This window comes from Belonocnema kinseyi, chromosome 5 (genome assembly GCF_010883055.1).
Source record: "Belonocnema kinseyi isolate 2016_QV_RU_SX_M_011 chromosome 5, B_treatae_v1, whole genome shotgun sequence".
In the NCBI taxonomy this organism is placed as follows: Eukaryota; Metazoa; Arthropoda; class Insecta; order Hymenoptera; family Cynipidae; genus Belonocnema; species Belonocnema kinseyi.
The window spans coordinates 21,511,371-21,530,268 of record NC_046661.1 but is presented as its reverse complement, the minus strand read 5'-3'; the positions used below and the strand labels follow the sequence as shown (position 1 = coordinate 21,530,268).

The following is an 18,898-nucleotide window of genomic DNA, read 5'->3' as shown; positions in this document are numbered from 1 at the left end:
TTGTTATAAATAATAAAATAGGATGAAAGCGTGTAAAAAGCACTTTCCAAAACCCTCATAAAAATTTTAAATCGCGTAATTAGAAAGGAAGTTACAGGCATTCGAAACTACCCCTGCAGGCATTGGGTTTGAAAATTCAACCCCCCCTCACTTGGGGAGGGTTAGTAATCCTGGTCTATAAGTTTGTGGATTAACTACTGTTGGGTAGGCGAACATATTCCCAGAATTTAGAGACAATCGAAAAACATGACTTTTTGAGTTGGGGCAGTTGAGCAATAATGCTCCATATACTTTAAGGTATGTCTTTTAAAACTAAAACTTCTTACTCAGGGTTTTTATTCCACCAACTATGAATGTATGATCAAATTGACAAATGTTAATTTGCAAGCTCGAGTTTTCAAGCTACCTCGAATTTTCATGCTCGAGGGAGTTGAGAGTGAGAAAAAAGTTGTAAAGCATTCCAATGTTCTCAAGGTACTTCACGAATCGCCCAGGGAGATCGTCAAAGAGACGTACTCAATCCCAGGGGTCTCGCAAATACTAATACAAGTTGAAGAAACCAGATCCTGAAGAAGATTTTGCATAGCAATACAAATTTACAAAATTACTGATACTTCAAAGACATCATCAGAGACATACTCAATCCTAAGGTTCTCTCAGCAAAAAGAAGATCATATTACTCAGTATTATAGCGTATAAGTTTCTTCACACGTTTATAAACTTCTTATCCTCATTTGAAAGCTAATCGTACGTTAGATTTTCGTGACTTCTTTCAAAAATGACAAGTTGTGTACCATTGTGGTAGTAACAGCGCCCGTGTCCAATGCAATTTTCACCAATTATTTGAATGTCTGTCTCATTGTGTACTTTTTCTACATATTCCAAGAGAACCAGACTTAGGACAGTTAATATGTCGAAGTCTGATTTGTTCCTTAACACTTCTAAAAATGTGTCCAAATATCGATCATCCAACCATTCATTTTATTGTACGATATGGTTCAGTACACTCGCAAAATCTCCATCACTGGAAATCGGTGCTAGTTTTGTTTGAGGGGAAGAGGTACCGTTCTCGTTTGAAAATTTTGCTTTTTTTGGGTGACTTACGACAACCACAATTGAATCAGTATGGCATGCTTTTATTTTCGCTTCCATATCGTCACATTCCATAATTCCGTCAGCATTGACTGCTAAAAAATTCATGTTAATGAGAGAGGTATCAGTCTCATTTTCCAGGATTTCATCTTCACAGATGTCATCCAGCATGTTGGAAACTTTAGGCTCTTTTACAGTGACCCGCTTCTTAGTTTTTTCACGGTTTCCTTTCTGCTTCATTGCCTTCAGAATATGTTCGGGTTCTCGAATCTTCATATTCTTAAGGTGGCGACCGTCAACGTTTTCTGGAAGCATGGAGCGAAAAAAGAAGCGATTCAGTTTAGGTTTCATCTCCGTTTTCCAGAAATTATCCTCCCTCTATGCTATTATTATTCTCATGTCCAAAGAAGTCCAAAGAATGAACAGACCGTAAGACCACTCAGTGTGCTGAAGTTCGCCTTGCACTTGATAGTAATATTTGTGCCTCACATTCATCAGCAATTCTGGCAATTTCTTGTCGAAAATATCTGCAAGGTCTCTATTCTTTTCTAAAAGAGCCTCTATTGTCAGAGTTTTACCTCTTTTAGGATATTTAAATTTAACAATTCCACCTTGACGTGCTCCGTACAAAAATTTGGCTTTCGTTTCAGAGCGTCCGCTGAAGGAATCTTCAGGTCTGTGAGTTCTACATCAAGAAGATCATCTGGAGATGCACCAAGGTATTCAAACTCAGGATCGATCCAAAAACCACACGGTTTAACTTTGCAGCCAATAACGATTTCTAATGCTTTTCTACCATCTTCCTCATGATCCTTGTCGTACTGCATAGCGCTTGTAACTCCAAAGGTTCCTGTGTTGTACAATAATCTTTTCATCAAAGGTGCACAAGAAGTTGAGTCGCGTCTTCTGCATATTTCTCCGTAATTGGAGGCAGTGACAATCTTTGTTCGCACACGATATCATTCATCGTTCCTAGATTGGCCGCTTGTTCGTTCGGCAATATCAAGCCGATTGCGCTGATTTTATCTCAATCCTTCTAAGATAGCATCTTCATGCTGCTTGTAAACTTCTGAATCAATGTCAGGTTTCTGCGAAGCTGGACCGTAATCTTTGTCGGTACTATTGTAATGCTTTGCTGTTCTTAGCTCTTGACAGTTGTACTGTTTATTCCTGGAGATTTTAAACTCTCTGCCATCCTCCATCTTCTACAATGCAGTAGGTACCGTTAAATGCACATGTTTGAATACGGCTGATTGTCCGTGGTGCTTTTCGATGGAGCCGGTTATTGAGCGCCCAATTCGAGCATTGTATCCCCCTCTTTTGGAAAAATCAATTCTTTTGCCAGCATTATACTTGCAAAATATTCCATTCATTGACTCTACTAAATTTGTCGATGTATTTAGCAAGAAACTCTCAGTTTATGTTTTTTGAACCTTTCATGATCACCGAACACATGAATAGGGAACGATCAGAATACCCTCATGACGGAGTTTTAGTTTCTCCTCTTGAGAAAGGGTTGAGTTCTCTCTTCTTCTCCTTACTGCTTCGAGAATTTCTTGTCTTAATATCAACTTACTGCTACCCACCAGCTTGCGAGCCGCTCTTACCTCCTTATTTGGTTTAGGCTTCGCAGCAAGTTTATCAATTGCTTTGCTGTGATTTTTCAGTTTGTGATTGATGCAGGCGAACTTTTTTACTGTAATGTCAAATTGGGCATATGGGTCAGCATTAAGTATACCACACATGACGCTACTGTCTCCATCGGCTACGATGTATTTATACACAACTCCGTACTTGTCTCAACTTTGCTGGAAAATTTCGACAGTGCCTTCACTTTCCATGGCTCCAGAACGTCTGCTCCTGTCGAAGTTTTTATAACAGTAGTGTTCATTTACAATTTCGCCTCCCCACTCACATGCTGCGCATGATTTGTATTTCACAGAAAACGCTAAAGGTTTCTTTGTTTCTGCACCGATGATGACTGTGATCCAAATAACTAAGAAAATTGTGTCGTTCCCATCTGCGACGAATATGAAGTTTCTTTTCGCAATAGCTCTTAGTTTTTCTTACCGGTTATTCTCTTGTAGCTTTTCTTCTGTCGTGGCGAGAATATCGCGAATTATTTCTTGTTGAAGCTTCATGTACGATGATGGGCCCATCAGTGGAATACCAACTGGTGCAAACCGTTTTTGCAAGTTTTGAATATCCGCTTTCTGAGGTCGTGGCCCCAAACACCATAGCCTTATTAATATCCATATGGTTAGGGTCACGATCTGGATGGGATTTGGATGTAATTGCGACCCTGAAGGTTCTGCAATGTTTATGTTTGACATGGTTAATTTCTTGTTCCATGTTTGGATCAGAACTGGTAGGCAAAAAATTCATTTCGTGCACATCATGTGAAATGTCTGAAAAAGATGAAAATGAAGGAAAGTTTAAGCTGTATTTCTGCTCCATGTTCTTTATGACATGTTCAGCCTCAATAATGGGCGACGTCTCTCTGAAATGGATGTCCTAAAAATTTGTATTCACATAATTTTCTTCAAGAAGCAACATGTTTTCTCCACATTCTTTTTTAAATGTTCTTCTTCATTATCCAGGATTTCTATTTCGTCGAGTATGACTTTCTGGCCAGCTTCTTTTGCTTCACCTTCTTCCTCATAGAGATATACTTCTTCAAATATTTCTTCCAGTATCACTTCCTCTTCTACTTCTTCACCTTCTTGTTCTTTCTCCTCTTCTTTTGCTTTTGCAATGAAGCTGTTAACGAAGGTCAATAGTGCCTCTTCTCCAATCTCGTGCATTGCTACGCACTCTTCACTCTTGGCATTATTTTCTATCTCCAACTTTTTCTTTGCACGACTATGGAAATAAGAAGAAACCGAACTTCTGCAAAAACAGAAATAAACTGACAGCACACAAAAATTTCCAATTTTTGCGAAAAATGGAAAAATTAAAACGTGGTGATACGGAGAAGAACAGCTGAGAATGTGAAAGTCGAAAAACCGTCAAAGCCGCAGCTTGAGAAATGTGAAAGGAATGATTCCTTCGTTTTAATTTTTTTGTGTCGAATAATTGGTTTCAAAACTTCTTCGATATAGACTGTATTTTAGCTAGAATTTCAGATTTTATAGAACTATTTTACGCTTCTCGTATATCCTACCTTTCAGCCAAGGTTACGTCATCCCGGCCTTTAAATTTCATAGAACTTTGTAACACATTTCGTTGAATAGTTCAACGCAATATTAAACAAAGACGATATATATTTTTCCGTGTATCTGTGAAAAATAATTTTCAACGAAATTATAGTTTTATATTATTAATAATAAAAAAAGTACACAAAATACTGCAGTATGGAGGATGCATTTTCATTAGCATTTTATATCAGGCAAGCATAGCATTAGACTATCCGAACTGTATGCTTAGATCTCCTCAATGGGAGGTGCAGCTGAGAGCCATACATACAGTTGATTTACTTCAACCAAATTCTGTCTGACGCAGCCGTATAAATTCGTTCTACTACAGCCATCTTATGTTTAGATTATTATATTAGCACAAATGACTGAAGCGGAAATACTGCTTTCGTAATTATGGTATGGGTAAAATACGCAAACCGTATCGCTGTAGTTGAGCGAGTAACACATTATGGTTGGAATAACCAGAATTATGCGTGTATCGTCGAATTATTTCTTTCAGTGTTGCTCGCTTTGCTACAGCGATACGGTTTGCGTATAATTTTATACGGTTTGCATATATAGTTTTTATAGAAATCGAGGATGGTACATTACTTTCTAGATCTCTCATTTATTTTAGAGATCATAAAAGCCAGTCCATAGAAACCTACCTTACCGATATTCTACAGAAGCAGTGATTCGTGCTATGTTTCCAGAATCTTCTAAAACTAATGATGTCATCATTAACGTTTACTGTGCAATTTTTCGTAAACAACTTTAAGGTTATTGTAAATGACGCATTACATTGCGTGATGTTAAAAAACTGTAACCGCATGTATTGATTATAACTTAGAACCTTCTAGAACAATTAGACCAATAGGAGATATATGAATAGATACAGAGAGAGGTGTGTATTAAAAAATGTTTTAAATCAAAAATAATTTTGTAAGATTGCAGAAGGCTTTCCTATTGAGTAACTCGAAAAATACCAACAGATTCCTAAGAGATCCCTTTGTATACAGTAGATCACTGTAACAGAATTAAAATTTTATACTGATATAGCTAGGATGCAAAATAAACTATTAGCAATTAAAAACAGGTAGGTCCCCTTGTAATAATAATATTACATCAACTATTTGAGATGAAAAACATATAATTTGAATGCTCTTGCTAGCATTTATGAAATAAATCAGGTACATAATTATTGGAGTTGACTGCTACAAACGATGAAATCATCTTTCACATAATAGAGTGATCTGCTGAAAAGATTCAGTTTACTGACTTGAAACAACAATATCTAATGCAAGGACACTGTGAATCAAAAATTTAAAGTGAAATATTGAATATGTATATTAAAATGCACTATTATGTATAATAGCTGAAAATCTTGGTTTTTTTTAGAACCAACATTTTGTTTTAAATTGTAGTTAAATAAACCCATTTAAAGAGGCCAGGATTTTAAGTTAACAGAATAATTAAATGAAAACTTAGTTTGATTAAGAAGAGGTCTTCGGTTGACAGAGGTTACGATGGAGTGCGCCACTATCAGGTACGCTGCTTTTCATATAGTTGTAACCACGCTTCTCCTGTTAAATCTTGTATTCTCTTAAATCAAGGTAACTAAACTATCAAAAATGTATGTAGAAGAACGAGAAAGAGTAGAGGAGGAGGAGGAGGAGGAGGAGGAGAAAAAGGAGGAGGAGAAGGATGAGGATACAGTAATGGTGTAGTTAAGACAAGTAGGCACTGAAAATATTGGATCCAACGATTATATCATCCGAATCGCATGTTGTGTGGCATTTGGATGTGCTAATAAAAGGAGCGCAACAGCTTTAAAATAATAACAACAAAAAACTTAAAGAAACTGCAGGTAACACCTTATTCATGCGTACTAAGTGTATCTCCATTCTTTGTACTGCACTCTGGGATGAGTTTGATAAATCCAGTTGATTAGATAAGGATTTCTTATTAATAGAATCGTGAACATACTTTTGTCTCAACTATAGCAACTTAGTAAAATAAAGCTTAGTTTCATTAACAAGAAGTCTTTGGTTTACAGACATTACCATAGAGTGCGTCACAATCAGATATGCTTCTTTTCTTATAGTTGTAACCACGTTTTTTTCTCCTGCTGAATTTTGAATGATCCTAAATGAAGTTAAATAAGCTCCTAAAATATATGTAGAAGAATAACAAAATAATATAGAGGGTTTGATCAGGAAAAGGAGGATATGATAATGATTTAGTTAAGGTAGATAGGTTCTAAATATATTAGATAGAATGATAACTTATACTAAATATTCTGTTTTATAAGATGATTCCCTAAACTACAATTCATTCAGGTAAGGGAAATCAATAAATGCACATACATTTAAAAAAATTAAATTTACTAAACTTATTTCGTTACAATAAACGTATAAAAATTATATATCAAAATTTTAAACTTATTGCTTACTTTGTACAGTTTTGGTTCCATTTCATCAATGTTCAGGAATATTAATGACAGGAAATCTTGATTAACCAATTTCAAAATGTTAATTTAATTATATTTAACTAGTTGCTAAACTAAAAGAATTATTCAATAATACCAACCTCCCGCATTTCATTACAATTAAAATAATTTCGTGTACATTATTTACGTTTCCAGCTAGTAGATCTTGTAAAGATGACGGGGGAATAAAGAACGGAATCGTACGGAGGATAAAGAAGAAGGGGGTGAAGAAAGAGAAGTTGGAAAAGAAGGAGTTGAAGAAAGAGAAGCTAGAAAATGAAGAGGGATATGACGAGGAAAAGAGGGGTGAGTTGCTTTTTGAAGGCTATAGAGGATTATTATAACAATTTATTGAATTTTTTTCGAAAATCGAAAATTCTAATTTTGAATTTAACTTCTAATTTACGGAATGTTCAGTTAAAAAGTATTTTGTCAATTTCCAATGTATCTAGTTAAAAACTGCTTGAAATAATAAAATTTTGAAACTTTGAAAGTTGATTAATTGATTATCTCATCAAATGTTAACGAAAATGATAACGTGGATTTATATTTTTGGAATTAAATCTGACTCTTCGTACTCTATAATTGATAAAAGTTCAAAATTCTTTTCAACTCGAAGAAAAGTGTATAAAGGCGGTAATTTGGATGATTTTGTGATTTTGATAGATAAGGGGTGGTTTTAAATATCTTTTCCGGTGGCATTCACCCCACCGTATCTGTATTACATTTTAGGGTGTTTACCCTTGAAAAAGATTTTATCCGGAGATTTTTTTAGAATACTCACTTCTATTCTTTGCTGAACTAACTGCGCTACTATTCCGTTCATTTGAACGTTCGGAATTTCAGGTACATAAAAACAATCATTGTTTTTTTTTGCATTTTTTTGCTCCACCCAAAAAAACGTTTCTAATGTTTGAAGGAAATTGCAAATTAAAAAAACAAAGTATTTGTATTTTCTTTAAAATGAACCCAAGATGATCTTTTTTATAGAGCACTTTTAAATTTATAAAATTTGCTTGAAAAAAAAAACTTTTTCAACGCTGAATATCTCGGAATCTATGCATTACACAAAAAAGCTCCAGAAAGGAAGAATATTTGTATTTGTTTTTTTTACATGTCGAATAAGTATTTGTGAAGAAAAAATAATTTCAGGAAGATTTTATTTATTTATTTTTTACCATTTTTTTATTTTTTAAATTCATATTTTCTAACTTTTATACATGAAAGAATATAGTTAACATATTTGTAACTATATTATATCAGGTATAAAAGTTAGAAAATATTAATTTAAAAAAATAAAATAAAATGGTAATTTTTGACAGAGCTATAAAACTTTATATTTCGACCAATTTCGCTCAGGTAGGGCAGTACTTGTTGACCGTAATTGTAAATCTTTAAAGATCAAATGGGATTTAAAATATTAACCGATTTTTTAAAGTCGTTTTTTAATCACTCGTAATAATATTGAAATAATATAATAATTTAAAATTGGATTAATCGAAGGGTGCGCGGTCTAAATCTTTTAACTGTCATTTTTTTCGAAATTGATTTTTTTTAAATTTTCCGGACATTTTTTATAAGCACTTAATATTCGGCAAACAAAGCGGCAAATTTTCTTTTATTTTTTTCTCTTTAATGGGTTTTTGAAAATCGCGGTTTGTTGTCTACTGCACAAGTGAGCGAAACGATTTTCCTTCACCGTGTAAAATTTCCGAAATGTCAGTTACGCGGACCCTTCAATTAATATTTTAAACAATTTGATTTTTCTCTGCTTTGTCTTATCTCAAACAATGGAAAGGTCGCGGGAGGCCTAAAACCATCTGCTCGGCATCGGCTGTCGAATTTTTTTTCATGAACAAGCATCCATCCTTTGACGATTTGCCTAATATATTTCTGACTCTCTCGCAAACTTAACTTAGAATTTCCATGGGTGTCCCCAGCCCTCCTTAAAGGTATTTTGATGGTTGTCGTAAAATTTTCAATAAAAAAATGTATAAATATATTATAAAAATATATTACGTCATATAATAAAAATATATATAAAGATAAATTCCTTTGGATAGCATTTACCTGATTTTATGAATCTTCTTCCTCGACAGAGCTTTTCGGCACGTTTGAGGCCGTCCGCTCTTTCGTCGACGATACACTTCACTATTTCCCAATATATATGCACTGTTCGAATTCAATGCACAAAAAAAGGCAATAAAAGACATGTTTAGCACTTTGCATCGCTTTATTATAGATCACTTTCTGCAACGAGACATATAGTGATGATGTCCAGTATAGAAATGAACGCGAGTCGAAAACTAACACTTCGATTCCGCGATTGATTTTTAAAGCAATGTCACCAGCAGGTGGTGTCCTTTGAATCCGTCGATCACGTTGTAATTTAAAAATTGGGCAATCAGTCATTCTCGTAAAGTGTCGCGCTTTCCAGTATTACCAGAACAGTGGCATTTTCTCACTTGCTATAATACCATAAGACGTTACTTGCCTGAGAGCGAGTGTGAGATGGCTTGTGTTTGCCATAAATCACCGACCAACCGGAACGAAAAGCAGAACGCAGTGAAACAGAGCAAAGAAAAATGGGTAAACGAGTTAAGTGCCAATTTTTATCCCCTGCTTGTAAATAATTATAAAACTGCTATTTATAAGTTAATTTTATAAATAGCTATTTATAATATAATATAAAAAATCAAGTTTATCGGTAAAGAATGGTAATAGTAATAATAGTGTGCTTATAACCTTCAAATTTGCGACATGGTCAATTCCAATAATAGTACATTTTTACGATTAGTTTAAGTCAATTACAAATTTTGATTAAATTTGTTGTCAAAATTTATTTTCTTCTACTTTGTTTTCTTCATTTTTCCGCGGTAAAAATAATAAAATTGGTTCTTTGTAATAACTTTTTGGTTCTTTCTGGATCTAGGCATCGCATCCTCTTTTTTATTAAAATCTTCTCCAAAATGTGTCATAGCCATTTTATTTCAAATGATTGTTTCATTTAAATCTGTCGCAAAATCAGCTAGGCAAGTTTTCTTAAGATTTGTGGAAAAATGTGAAATAACTTTTTGTTTTACTAAATTTATTTTAGGACTACATTTCAAAAGATTTTTAAAAATTCCAAAAGATTTCTAAAATTGTCAAAAAAATAATCTGTATAAATTAAAGAGATATATTTAGAACTTTCTAAGTTTTGAAGAGATTAATAATATTTTAAAACTTTGAAAAGTTCATAAACTATTGATGAATTTCACGGTAAAAATTTATCCTAATATTTCTAAACATTCTGCAAAATAAAAAAATGCTAACAAAGTTTATAGATACTCTTTCGACATATATGGAATATTTGAAAATCTTTTTGAATTTTTCAGAGAAACTAAGAAAAATTTTATTTATACTACTTTGAAACAAATATACAAGGACTTCCGTTTCCGGCATGAAAGTGTAAAGTAGTGGGAATTCTTGATGCTGAGTTTTTCTGATATTGTAGTGAAATTTGAGGTGAGTGGATTGTGGAAGTTTGTAGAAGGGTGTGGATGTGAGAGATCTAATTGAGGGATTGTGAGATTGCAAAGGGGAGGTAGATATTTTGGAGGATTGAGACAGATTTGTGTGGAAGTTTGTTTGGAGATTTGTGATTGGTAGTAGCAGGGTTGGGTAGCGACAAAGAAAGGCGAGACAGGTACCAGACAGCGACAATAGATAGAGGCAGGGAAGTATTGAAGGCGGGAAAGTTCAAATTTGAGTAATGGCTAGCGGAGCGAGTATATCCGCGGAAGAAGCAGAGTTAGAGCAGGAAGTGTTCAGTACGCCGAAAGAAGAGATAAAGGAAAGGAAGGCAAGGGGGAAGAATAAAAAAACTATAGAAAAGGAAAGATTAAGAGCAAAAAGCGTAGGATCAATAGAAGCATTTATCAAAAGGAAGAGAGGGGAGAAGGAAATCAGTGAAGGGAAGGAAGATATCAGGGCGAGTGTAAAATACCAGAAAATGTTTAGACCGCCGCCGGAAAAGCAGAGTTTGTTAGGGAAGAGCGATAACAGTAAGGGTGCTGACGGTAGCGGAGACGAAAGTGAAGTGTCGATGAAAGAGGAAAGACTAAAGGTAATTCGAGAAGTGATGATAGAGGTAATGGGGATTTATGATGAAAAGCAGGAGAAAAGGGAAGAGGAATCAAAGAAGGAAATTAGGCGGAAAATGGCTGAAGTTAAGAAAGAAATAAAAAAAATGGGAAGAAATCAGGGGAAAGTTAGAAAAGAGGATGCAGTCATTGGAGCAAAAACTAGAGAAGCAGAAAGAAGTTAATAATACAAAGAGAAAAATAGAACAAGCAATAGAAAGTAAAGAGAGGGAAGAAGGAAAATTAAACAAAGTGATAAAGGGTATAAGATTAGAGGGGAAGGAGCTGAAGGAAGGGGTGGACGATGTACTAAAAAGGATTGATGCTAAGGTAGAGATAGATGAAATGCGAAATGTAGGAAAGGAAGTGCAAAGAGGGGAGATAATGGAACTGGTTGAACTAAAGAAATGGGAACATAAGAGGGAGCTGATGACAAAGAAGAGGTTATTATATGGTAGTCCAGATAGAATAGAGGATGATTTGACATGGGTAGAAAGGAAGATGCAGTATACAGTAAGGATTGGACAGAAAGGATAGGGAGTTTATGAGAAATTTGACACAATGGGATGTAGTCATAATTATGGAGACGTGGCTAGATGAAAAGGGATGGGAAAGAGTAAGGGGAAGGTTACCAAGAGGTTACAAATGGCAAGTGCAAAATGCAAAGAGGAAGAATAAAAAGGGCAGAGAAATAAGAGGAATGGTGATGGGAGTAAGGAATGAATGTATAGAAGGGAAAGATAAGAAAGACAGGAATGATCAGAAAGAAGGAGCAATAGTAGATGAGGCTATGATGGGATGAGAGAAGTGGAAGGTAGTGGGGATTTGTGTGAACGGTGATTTGCAGGAAAAAGCAGAGGAGATTGAAGAAATGATTGAAGAAAATAAAGAAGAGATTAGAATGATAATAGGTGGGGATTTCAATGCGAGAATAGGAGACAGAGGAGGAGGTAACGGGGAGAAGAAAGAGGAAGAAAATCCAAAGATAAAGTACTAAATGGGGAGGGGAAAAAGTTGTTGAAGAACTTGGAGGAGTTGGGATGGTATATCTTAAACGGAAATGTAGAAGGGGATGAAGAAGGAGAATATACACGCTTAGGAAGTGAAAGGGGAACGGTAATTGATTATGTGGTAGTGGATGATGAGGTAAGAGAGAAGGTTAAGATACTAGAGGTAGGTGAAGATATTGATTCGGATCACTTTCCCTTAATAGTGACATTAGAGGGACAAAAAATCAATAGCAATATGAGTAAAAGGGGAGCAAATGTAAAAAGTTTAGGAAAAGGGGATTGGTCAAGGGAAGGAAAAGAACAGTTTTGAGAACTGCAAAGAGAAAAAAAGGAGGTCAGAAAGTAATTAAGAAAGTGGAGAAAAGAAAAAAGTAATGGGGATAAGAATATAGGGAAAAAAAGAAAGAGTATAATAATGAAGGATGAAAAGGCACCTGGTATAGATGAGATTCCAAATGAAGTAAGGAAATATGAAGGGGAGGAACTAGAGGAATGGGCATGGACAATGTGTTATAGAGTATGGAGAGGAGAGGATTTGCCAGAGTTATGGAAAGGAGGAGTAGTTATACCAATAGTAAAGAAAGGCAAGGCAGAGCAGAATAAACATCATAGGGGGGTGACGTTGATGCCAACACTCTATAAAGTATATGTAACTATTTTGTCGGAGAGATTGAAGATAGAAGTTGAATAAAAAAAGATCGAGTCACCGAATCAGACAGGGTTTAGAAAAGGAATGGGGATAATGGACAACATATATGTTCTGAACTGTCTAGTAAATGAGAGAATTAAAAGGGGAAAAAGGGCAATGATAGCAATGTTCGTGGACTTAAAGGCGGCGTTTGACTCACTGAACCGAGGCTTTTATTGATCCCACTTTTATTTAATTTATTAATATCAGACTTCGAAGAAGAAATCAGGAGAAAGGTTTGGGGAGGAGTTAGGATAGGGAAGGAAAAGATATATAGACTGGCATACGCGAACGACATAGTGTTGATGGCAGAGGATGAAGAAGGGGTGGCGGAATTAATTACAGGATTAGAAAAATACTTAGATGGGAAAAAGCTGAATGTAAATGTAGAAAATACAAAGATAATGAGGCTTAGAAAAGGAGGGGGGGGGGAGGAAGAAAGAATGGACAGGGAGATGGAAAGGAATAAAGTTAGAAGAAGTCAAAGAGTATAGATATTTGGGATATAACTTGCAAACGAATGGAGATCATACAGCTCATATAAGAGAAAGGATAAAAAAAGCATCAGGGGCAATGAAACAGATATAGGGAATAGGAAAAAGAAGGTTTAAAAAAAATTGGAGAAGGAGAATGTGGTTATTTGATACGCTGATATGGCCGGTATTAGGTTATGGGGCAGAGATATGGGGATAGAAAGAAAGATATTGAAAGTTTACAAGAAAGGTATATGAGTTGGACACCAGGGGCAGACTGTAGGACGTCAGGATATAGGGTGAGACAAGAAGCGCAAAAGGATAAGTTAAGTATTAGACCGGGAAAGAGGGCATGGAAATTTGAGACGAAGCTGAGGGAAGGAAAGGGAGGGGAGTTTGCGAGAAAGTATTTGACGGAGGTAGAAGAGAGGAAAGGGAGGGCGATCGAATTAACGAGATGGGAAAAAGAAAGGAGGGAGTTCTTTAATGATAGAGAAATAGAAGACGGGACTGGAGTAAACTATGAAGAATTGGAAAAAAGGGAGAAGGAAAGACAATTACTAGAAAGATGGACGGTGATTGAGGAATAGAAATACAATAAATTGTATAAGATGATACAGTATTTAGAAAAAGGATGGAAAGAGAAAAGGTGGGCCAGAATAGCAAGATATAGATTGGGAAACGAGGTAAGGGAGGGAATTTACTGGGAAAGAGAAGAGAACAGAAAGTGTACAATATGTGAATGGGAGGAGGAAACATGGGAGCATGTATGGGAAGGATGTAGGAGAGGAATGGAAGATAAAGGAAGCTGGCAAGAAAATGTGGTTAAGATTCTAGGAGAAGATGGATTCGGAGAAGAATGGATGAAGGAGTTGGAGGGTGCTAGAGGAGCGAATGAGGAAGAATGAGAGAATGCACGTGAAAAAGGTAAATGGTGGTATAAAAAGTGAAAGAAAAAGGAAACGGAAGTCGCTTAGATTAGCAGCGTGAAAATTGTAAGTAATGATAAAGTAAAAGTTAAGTAGACTAAGATACGTTTGCGTGCGCATGCTCTCTCTCTCTCGCTTGCACTCTCGCTTTCGTTCGCTGGCTCACTCGCTTGCTATTAAGTCCTAAATTGCGCTATCGCTGGAAATAGAAATAAGGAACTAGATATGTATATTTATGTAAATAGTTGTAAATAATTGTATGTATAGAAAGGATAAGATTGTAAAAAAATATAGATATAAACGGAAAGATTGTAAGGAATGGAAGTCATGTAAACCCTTAGGGGACACATTATGAATAAAGAAGAACAAATATACAAAGAAAGCAGGATGATAAATAGTTATTAGAAATTTTTATTTTGTATTAAATATATCTTTTCTAATCAAATTATAATTTGCCTAGATTTTTTCATATGACTAAAAGATATTTTTTGGATGAAAATTCAACAATTTTGCTGAGAGTTCCTCTTTTTTGATTTAAAATTTAAATCTTGAAAAAATTTCGTTTCTATAAAACTAATCTTCTCGATAGAAAGTTTATGTTTATGTTTGAGAAGCAACGATTTTTGTGTGAAAAATTCATATTTTCGGGTTCAAAAATTAAACTCTTCTTGTTGAAAATTTCTCTTTCTTAGAAAATGTTTACATTTTTCTAGTTTTTTTTTTCAACTAGAAAATGTATGCGATTTCTGAATAAGACGAATTTTTTACAAGAATCCAAAAAAGTAATGTTAAAAGAATATTTAAAAAGATTATAAATCATCACGAAAGATTTTCAAAATTATGAAAACCGATTCCGGAAGATTTCAAGTTATTTTTAGAAATAATTTGAGTAATTTTAAGAGATATTTCAGAAGTTTTGAAAAGATAAAAAATACTTCAAAAATTTAAAAAGTGTATAATCTATTATTAAATTTTTTCCAAGCTTCGAAAGTTCCTACATGTCTTTCACATTACAATTTTTTCCCAAAGAAAAATTATGTTTATATAACTTTAAAGCAAATAAGCAAAGAAACTTAGAAAATAAATAGTTATTAGATATTTTTATTTTGTATAAAAAAAATATTGTTCTATTGAAATTATAATATGCCTACATTCTTTTTTTCAAAACTGTAATCTATTTTCTGGAAGGTAATTCGAAATTTTTGCTGGAATCATGTGGGAATCCTCGTCAGTGATTTATTTCTAAACAAAACCAAACTTTACATTTTCAGTAGTATGCGTTCGATAGAATGTTAGTAATAAAAAAAATCAATTAAATGCTATGTACCTTTTTGCTGTCACACAGTCACTTCAGTCACTTTAAGTCACTTTTGAGTAACTTTTTAAAGAAGTAGTAACTATAAGTCACTTTTTCATAGGGAAAAGGTCATTTCAGAATTTTGAGGCCTTTTAAGCTCCATCACATTCGAATACTGGCTTACAAGATAGCTTTTGGTTGTCCGTAATTTCTCTAATCTCATCAATTTTTTAAATAAAAAATAAAAAACTATCTTTCGATATGATTACTAGCCTTAGCAATTATGCAAGAAAATCATCATTCTCATGTGAGAATTATTTTTTTTTTTTTGGAAATAAAGCCTTATAAAAACAAGAAACTTTTTAAATGTCTGTTCTTTCATTGATAGTATTTGTTTCGCTCGCAAATAAATCATTTCTAGTAACATACGCTTCCTGTAATTAACAGGTTTGTCAATGATTTTAGTCAGTTGGAAATTGAATTTGTGATCTTCATACCAGGGATTTTTAGTCAATGTGTTCCATTTTAAAGGTGGTTTATATACGTCTTTTGTGTGTTCGTAGATGAATTTCATTCACATTACGGAAGCCGCCGGTTTTACATCCAGAGGTTTTAAAATGCCTGACAAATTTTCCAAAAGTCTCTGTATATATGTCAGGGATATATATTTGGTTGGCAGTATTGAGGTCGCAGGTTGATATCGGTCGGTCGCGTCGGTGTAATCGTTAGTGTCTGCGTTTTTGTGTAGTCATCGCCAGTCAAGGGTTTATGGTTTTCAATGTTTGTTTAAGAGTTTTTCTGTGCCATTTTATGTGTTTTTTTATTAACCTGTTATTTATTTGAAGGGAGTAATTATTTCTTATTAAGATTGTTTTGATTTTCGTATGTTTTGAGAATGGAAATCTTTGTGAGAAAGAATGAAACTTCTGCCTATTAGGTTGTTGATAACATTTATTTTATATTTCATCAGGTGATGTGAGAACAAATTGAGAACTCTATCTGAAGTAGTAGGTTTTGTGTATCAGTTGATTTTAAACTGTCATCATTACGAATAATCACTACGTCTAGAAAACAGATTTGATTGTTAAGTTTGTTTCTCGAGGGTGAATTTCAATTATTATTGCAATTGTTGAAGACATTTTGTATAATATTAACTTCGGTTTCTGGTACTATGGTTATGATATCATCTACAATATACATACGGAAATAGACTGATAGAACGACATTGCAAGCGAACCCAATATTAATAATAAAAAACAGACATTCAAAAACTTTCAGAAAAAATAAAGAATTCTCACAACTACAAAACATTTCTAAATTAACAAAAGTATTTAATCAGCACCCCTCATTTACGACCTTCCCTTTAAATGTCACTGCACTCTCAGCTCTAATATGCACTTCTCCCACTAAAACTTAAATCTGCATCGCCTAGTTCACATAATACCTTTAGACTTACAAAAAGTAGTCGTTTTCCAATATTGACAAAAGATCTGTTTGTCAAGAAAACGAGAGAAAATTAAATTAAACTTATCTGCAGTGTTCCGCATCGAATGTAGTTCAATAGCGTAGAATTTGATGATTTTCTTACACAACTGCTGAGGTTATTAAACATATAGAAAGATATTTTTTATTTTGAATTAAAATAATTGATGCGATTAGAGAAATTACGGATGAGAAAACTTATTGTATTTTAAACAAAAAAAATTATACAGCAAAAAGATACCATATTAAAATTCAATTGATAAAATTATATTTGTTTCGTCAATGACATTGTACCGAAAGCATACTACTGAAAATGTAAATTTTGATTTTGTTTAGAAATAAATCACTGAAGAGGACTTGCACATGAGTCGAAACGTTTGATTAAAAAAAACAGTTTTTTATTACGGAGCCCTAAAGCCCATGCGAAGGAACACCAACTCATTTAATACCAGAGGGGTCAATACAATTCCCCATCATGAATTAAAAAATATATCTCGTTAAAAATTTTTTTTTAGGAAGTAACATTTTTGATGAAAAATTTTATTTCGGGTCAAAAAATTCAACTTTTCTTTTAGAAAAATCGCCTCTTTTAGAAATTTTTACATTTCTCTGTTGTTTAAAATGCAACTGGTTGAAAAATAATAATTTTTTAGATGACTAAAAGTGTTTTTATTTATGTAAAAATAAAAATATTTTAGGACTGAAATCTCAACTATATGATTAAATATATATTTTTTTTAAATTTCGTTTTAAAAAATTGGAAATCTTCAAAAATATTTTTAAATTTCCTCAAGATTCTTAAGAAATATATTTTTATATAAATCTAAAAAAATAAGAAAATAAATAGTTATTCGAAAGTTTTACTTTGTTTTCAAAATTATTTGGTCCGCAAATGGAAAATCATTTGAAATTTTAACAAATATGTATTAAAAGTATTCTTTATCTTGAAAATTTAATTCAAAAAGAATATTTAGCAAAATTTTAAACTATTGCGAAAGATTTCCTAAGTTTTGAAAAAGGATTCGTTGAGTGAATACAGATCTTTTTAAATATTTCGAAATGAAGTTTATGATTTCTCCAAAAAATGCCACCTTAGACCTTAAAAACAATACGTCTCGTATCTCAAACGTTGGATAAAAACAGTTGAGGAAGTTGATAAAGTGGTCAGTATCCCAAGTGCAAATTGCAGGAGCTGAATACACATCGATATTGGGCCAATATCGACATTTTAATCGGCTGAGTGTTGAGCCAGTGCTGGCAGCCTATATTGGCTATTTCTATTTGCCGACCCTCCACCGATGCTTGGCCCAGTATCGGCATTTTATTGCGCCAAGTATCACTTTTAGTACGGGGAACCATGTTTCACAAGGATCAGTCAAAGTACGGCCCAGTGACGGTACATTACTGGGCCAAGTGTCACTTTTCCCACGGCAAACTACGTTTTATTTAAATCCCCCCAATGTTGTGCTAGCAGCCTATATTGGCTATTTATATTTGCATGTGCCAAAAGTTCTGAACGTTCAAATGAACGAAATTCTTTACTGCAAACTTTGAAAGCAGGAAAAAGTGCGAAAATTTTTGTTAATTTATATTGGAAATAATGCATTGTTTAAACAAAATTATCATGCATATTTTAAACTGCAGTTGGAATAATACTTATGGGTAAAATAGAAATAAGAAATATATTTTGTTTATTTGAACGTTCGGAACTTCAGGTAAATTATATTTGCCGATCCGCCACCGATGCTGTCGCCCGGTATCGGCACTTTATTGCGCCAAATCTCACTTTTAGTACGGGGAACCATGTTTCACGAGAATCAGCCAAAGTCTGGCCCAGTGACTGCACATTATTGGGGTAAGTGTCACTTTTACCACGGCAAACCATGTTTTATTTAAATTGGCCCAAATTTGAGTCAGTGTTGGCAGCCTACAATGGCTATTTATATTTGCCGATCCTCTACCAATGCTTGGCCCAGCATCGGACCTTTATTGCGCCAAGTCTCAATTTTCCACGTAAAAAACAAATCTTACACAAAAGATAAACAAAGGGGGAGGGTCGGTAAGGCCGGTTTTTGGCCTAATTTATTTTTGGACCAAAAAATCTGAAAAAATCATGGTAGTATCTTATAAGTATCCCGA

The 18,898-nt window shown here is 34.0% G+C and overlaps 1 protein-coding gene across 1 annotated transcript in view; it reads left to right on the top strand.

Annotated features, from left to right (window-relative positions):
* The first annotated feature begins 4,687 nt into the window (after nucleotides 1-4,687).
* The window catches only part of LOC117173560 (circumsporozoite protein-like), an 18,832-nt gene continuing 4,621 nt past the window's right edge, over nucleotides 4,688-18,898 (top strand). The window contains exons 1-2 of the mRNA XM_033362199.1: nucleotides 4,688-4,691; nucleotides 6,913-7,062. Coding sequence (XP_033218090.1) covers nucleotides 4,688-4,691; nucleotides 6,913-7,062 — 154 coding nt within the window. The remainder of the gene's footprint in view (nucleotides 4,692-6,912; nucleotides 7,063-18,898) is intronic.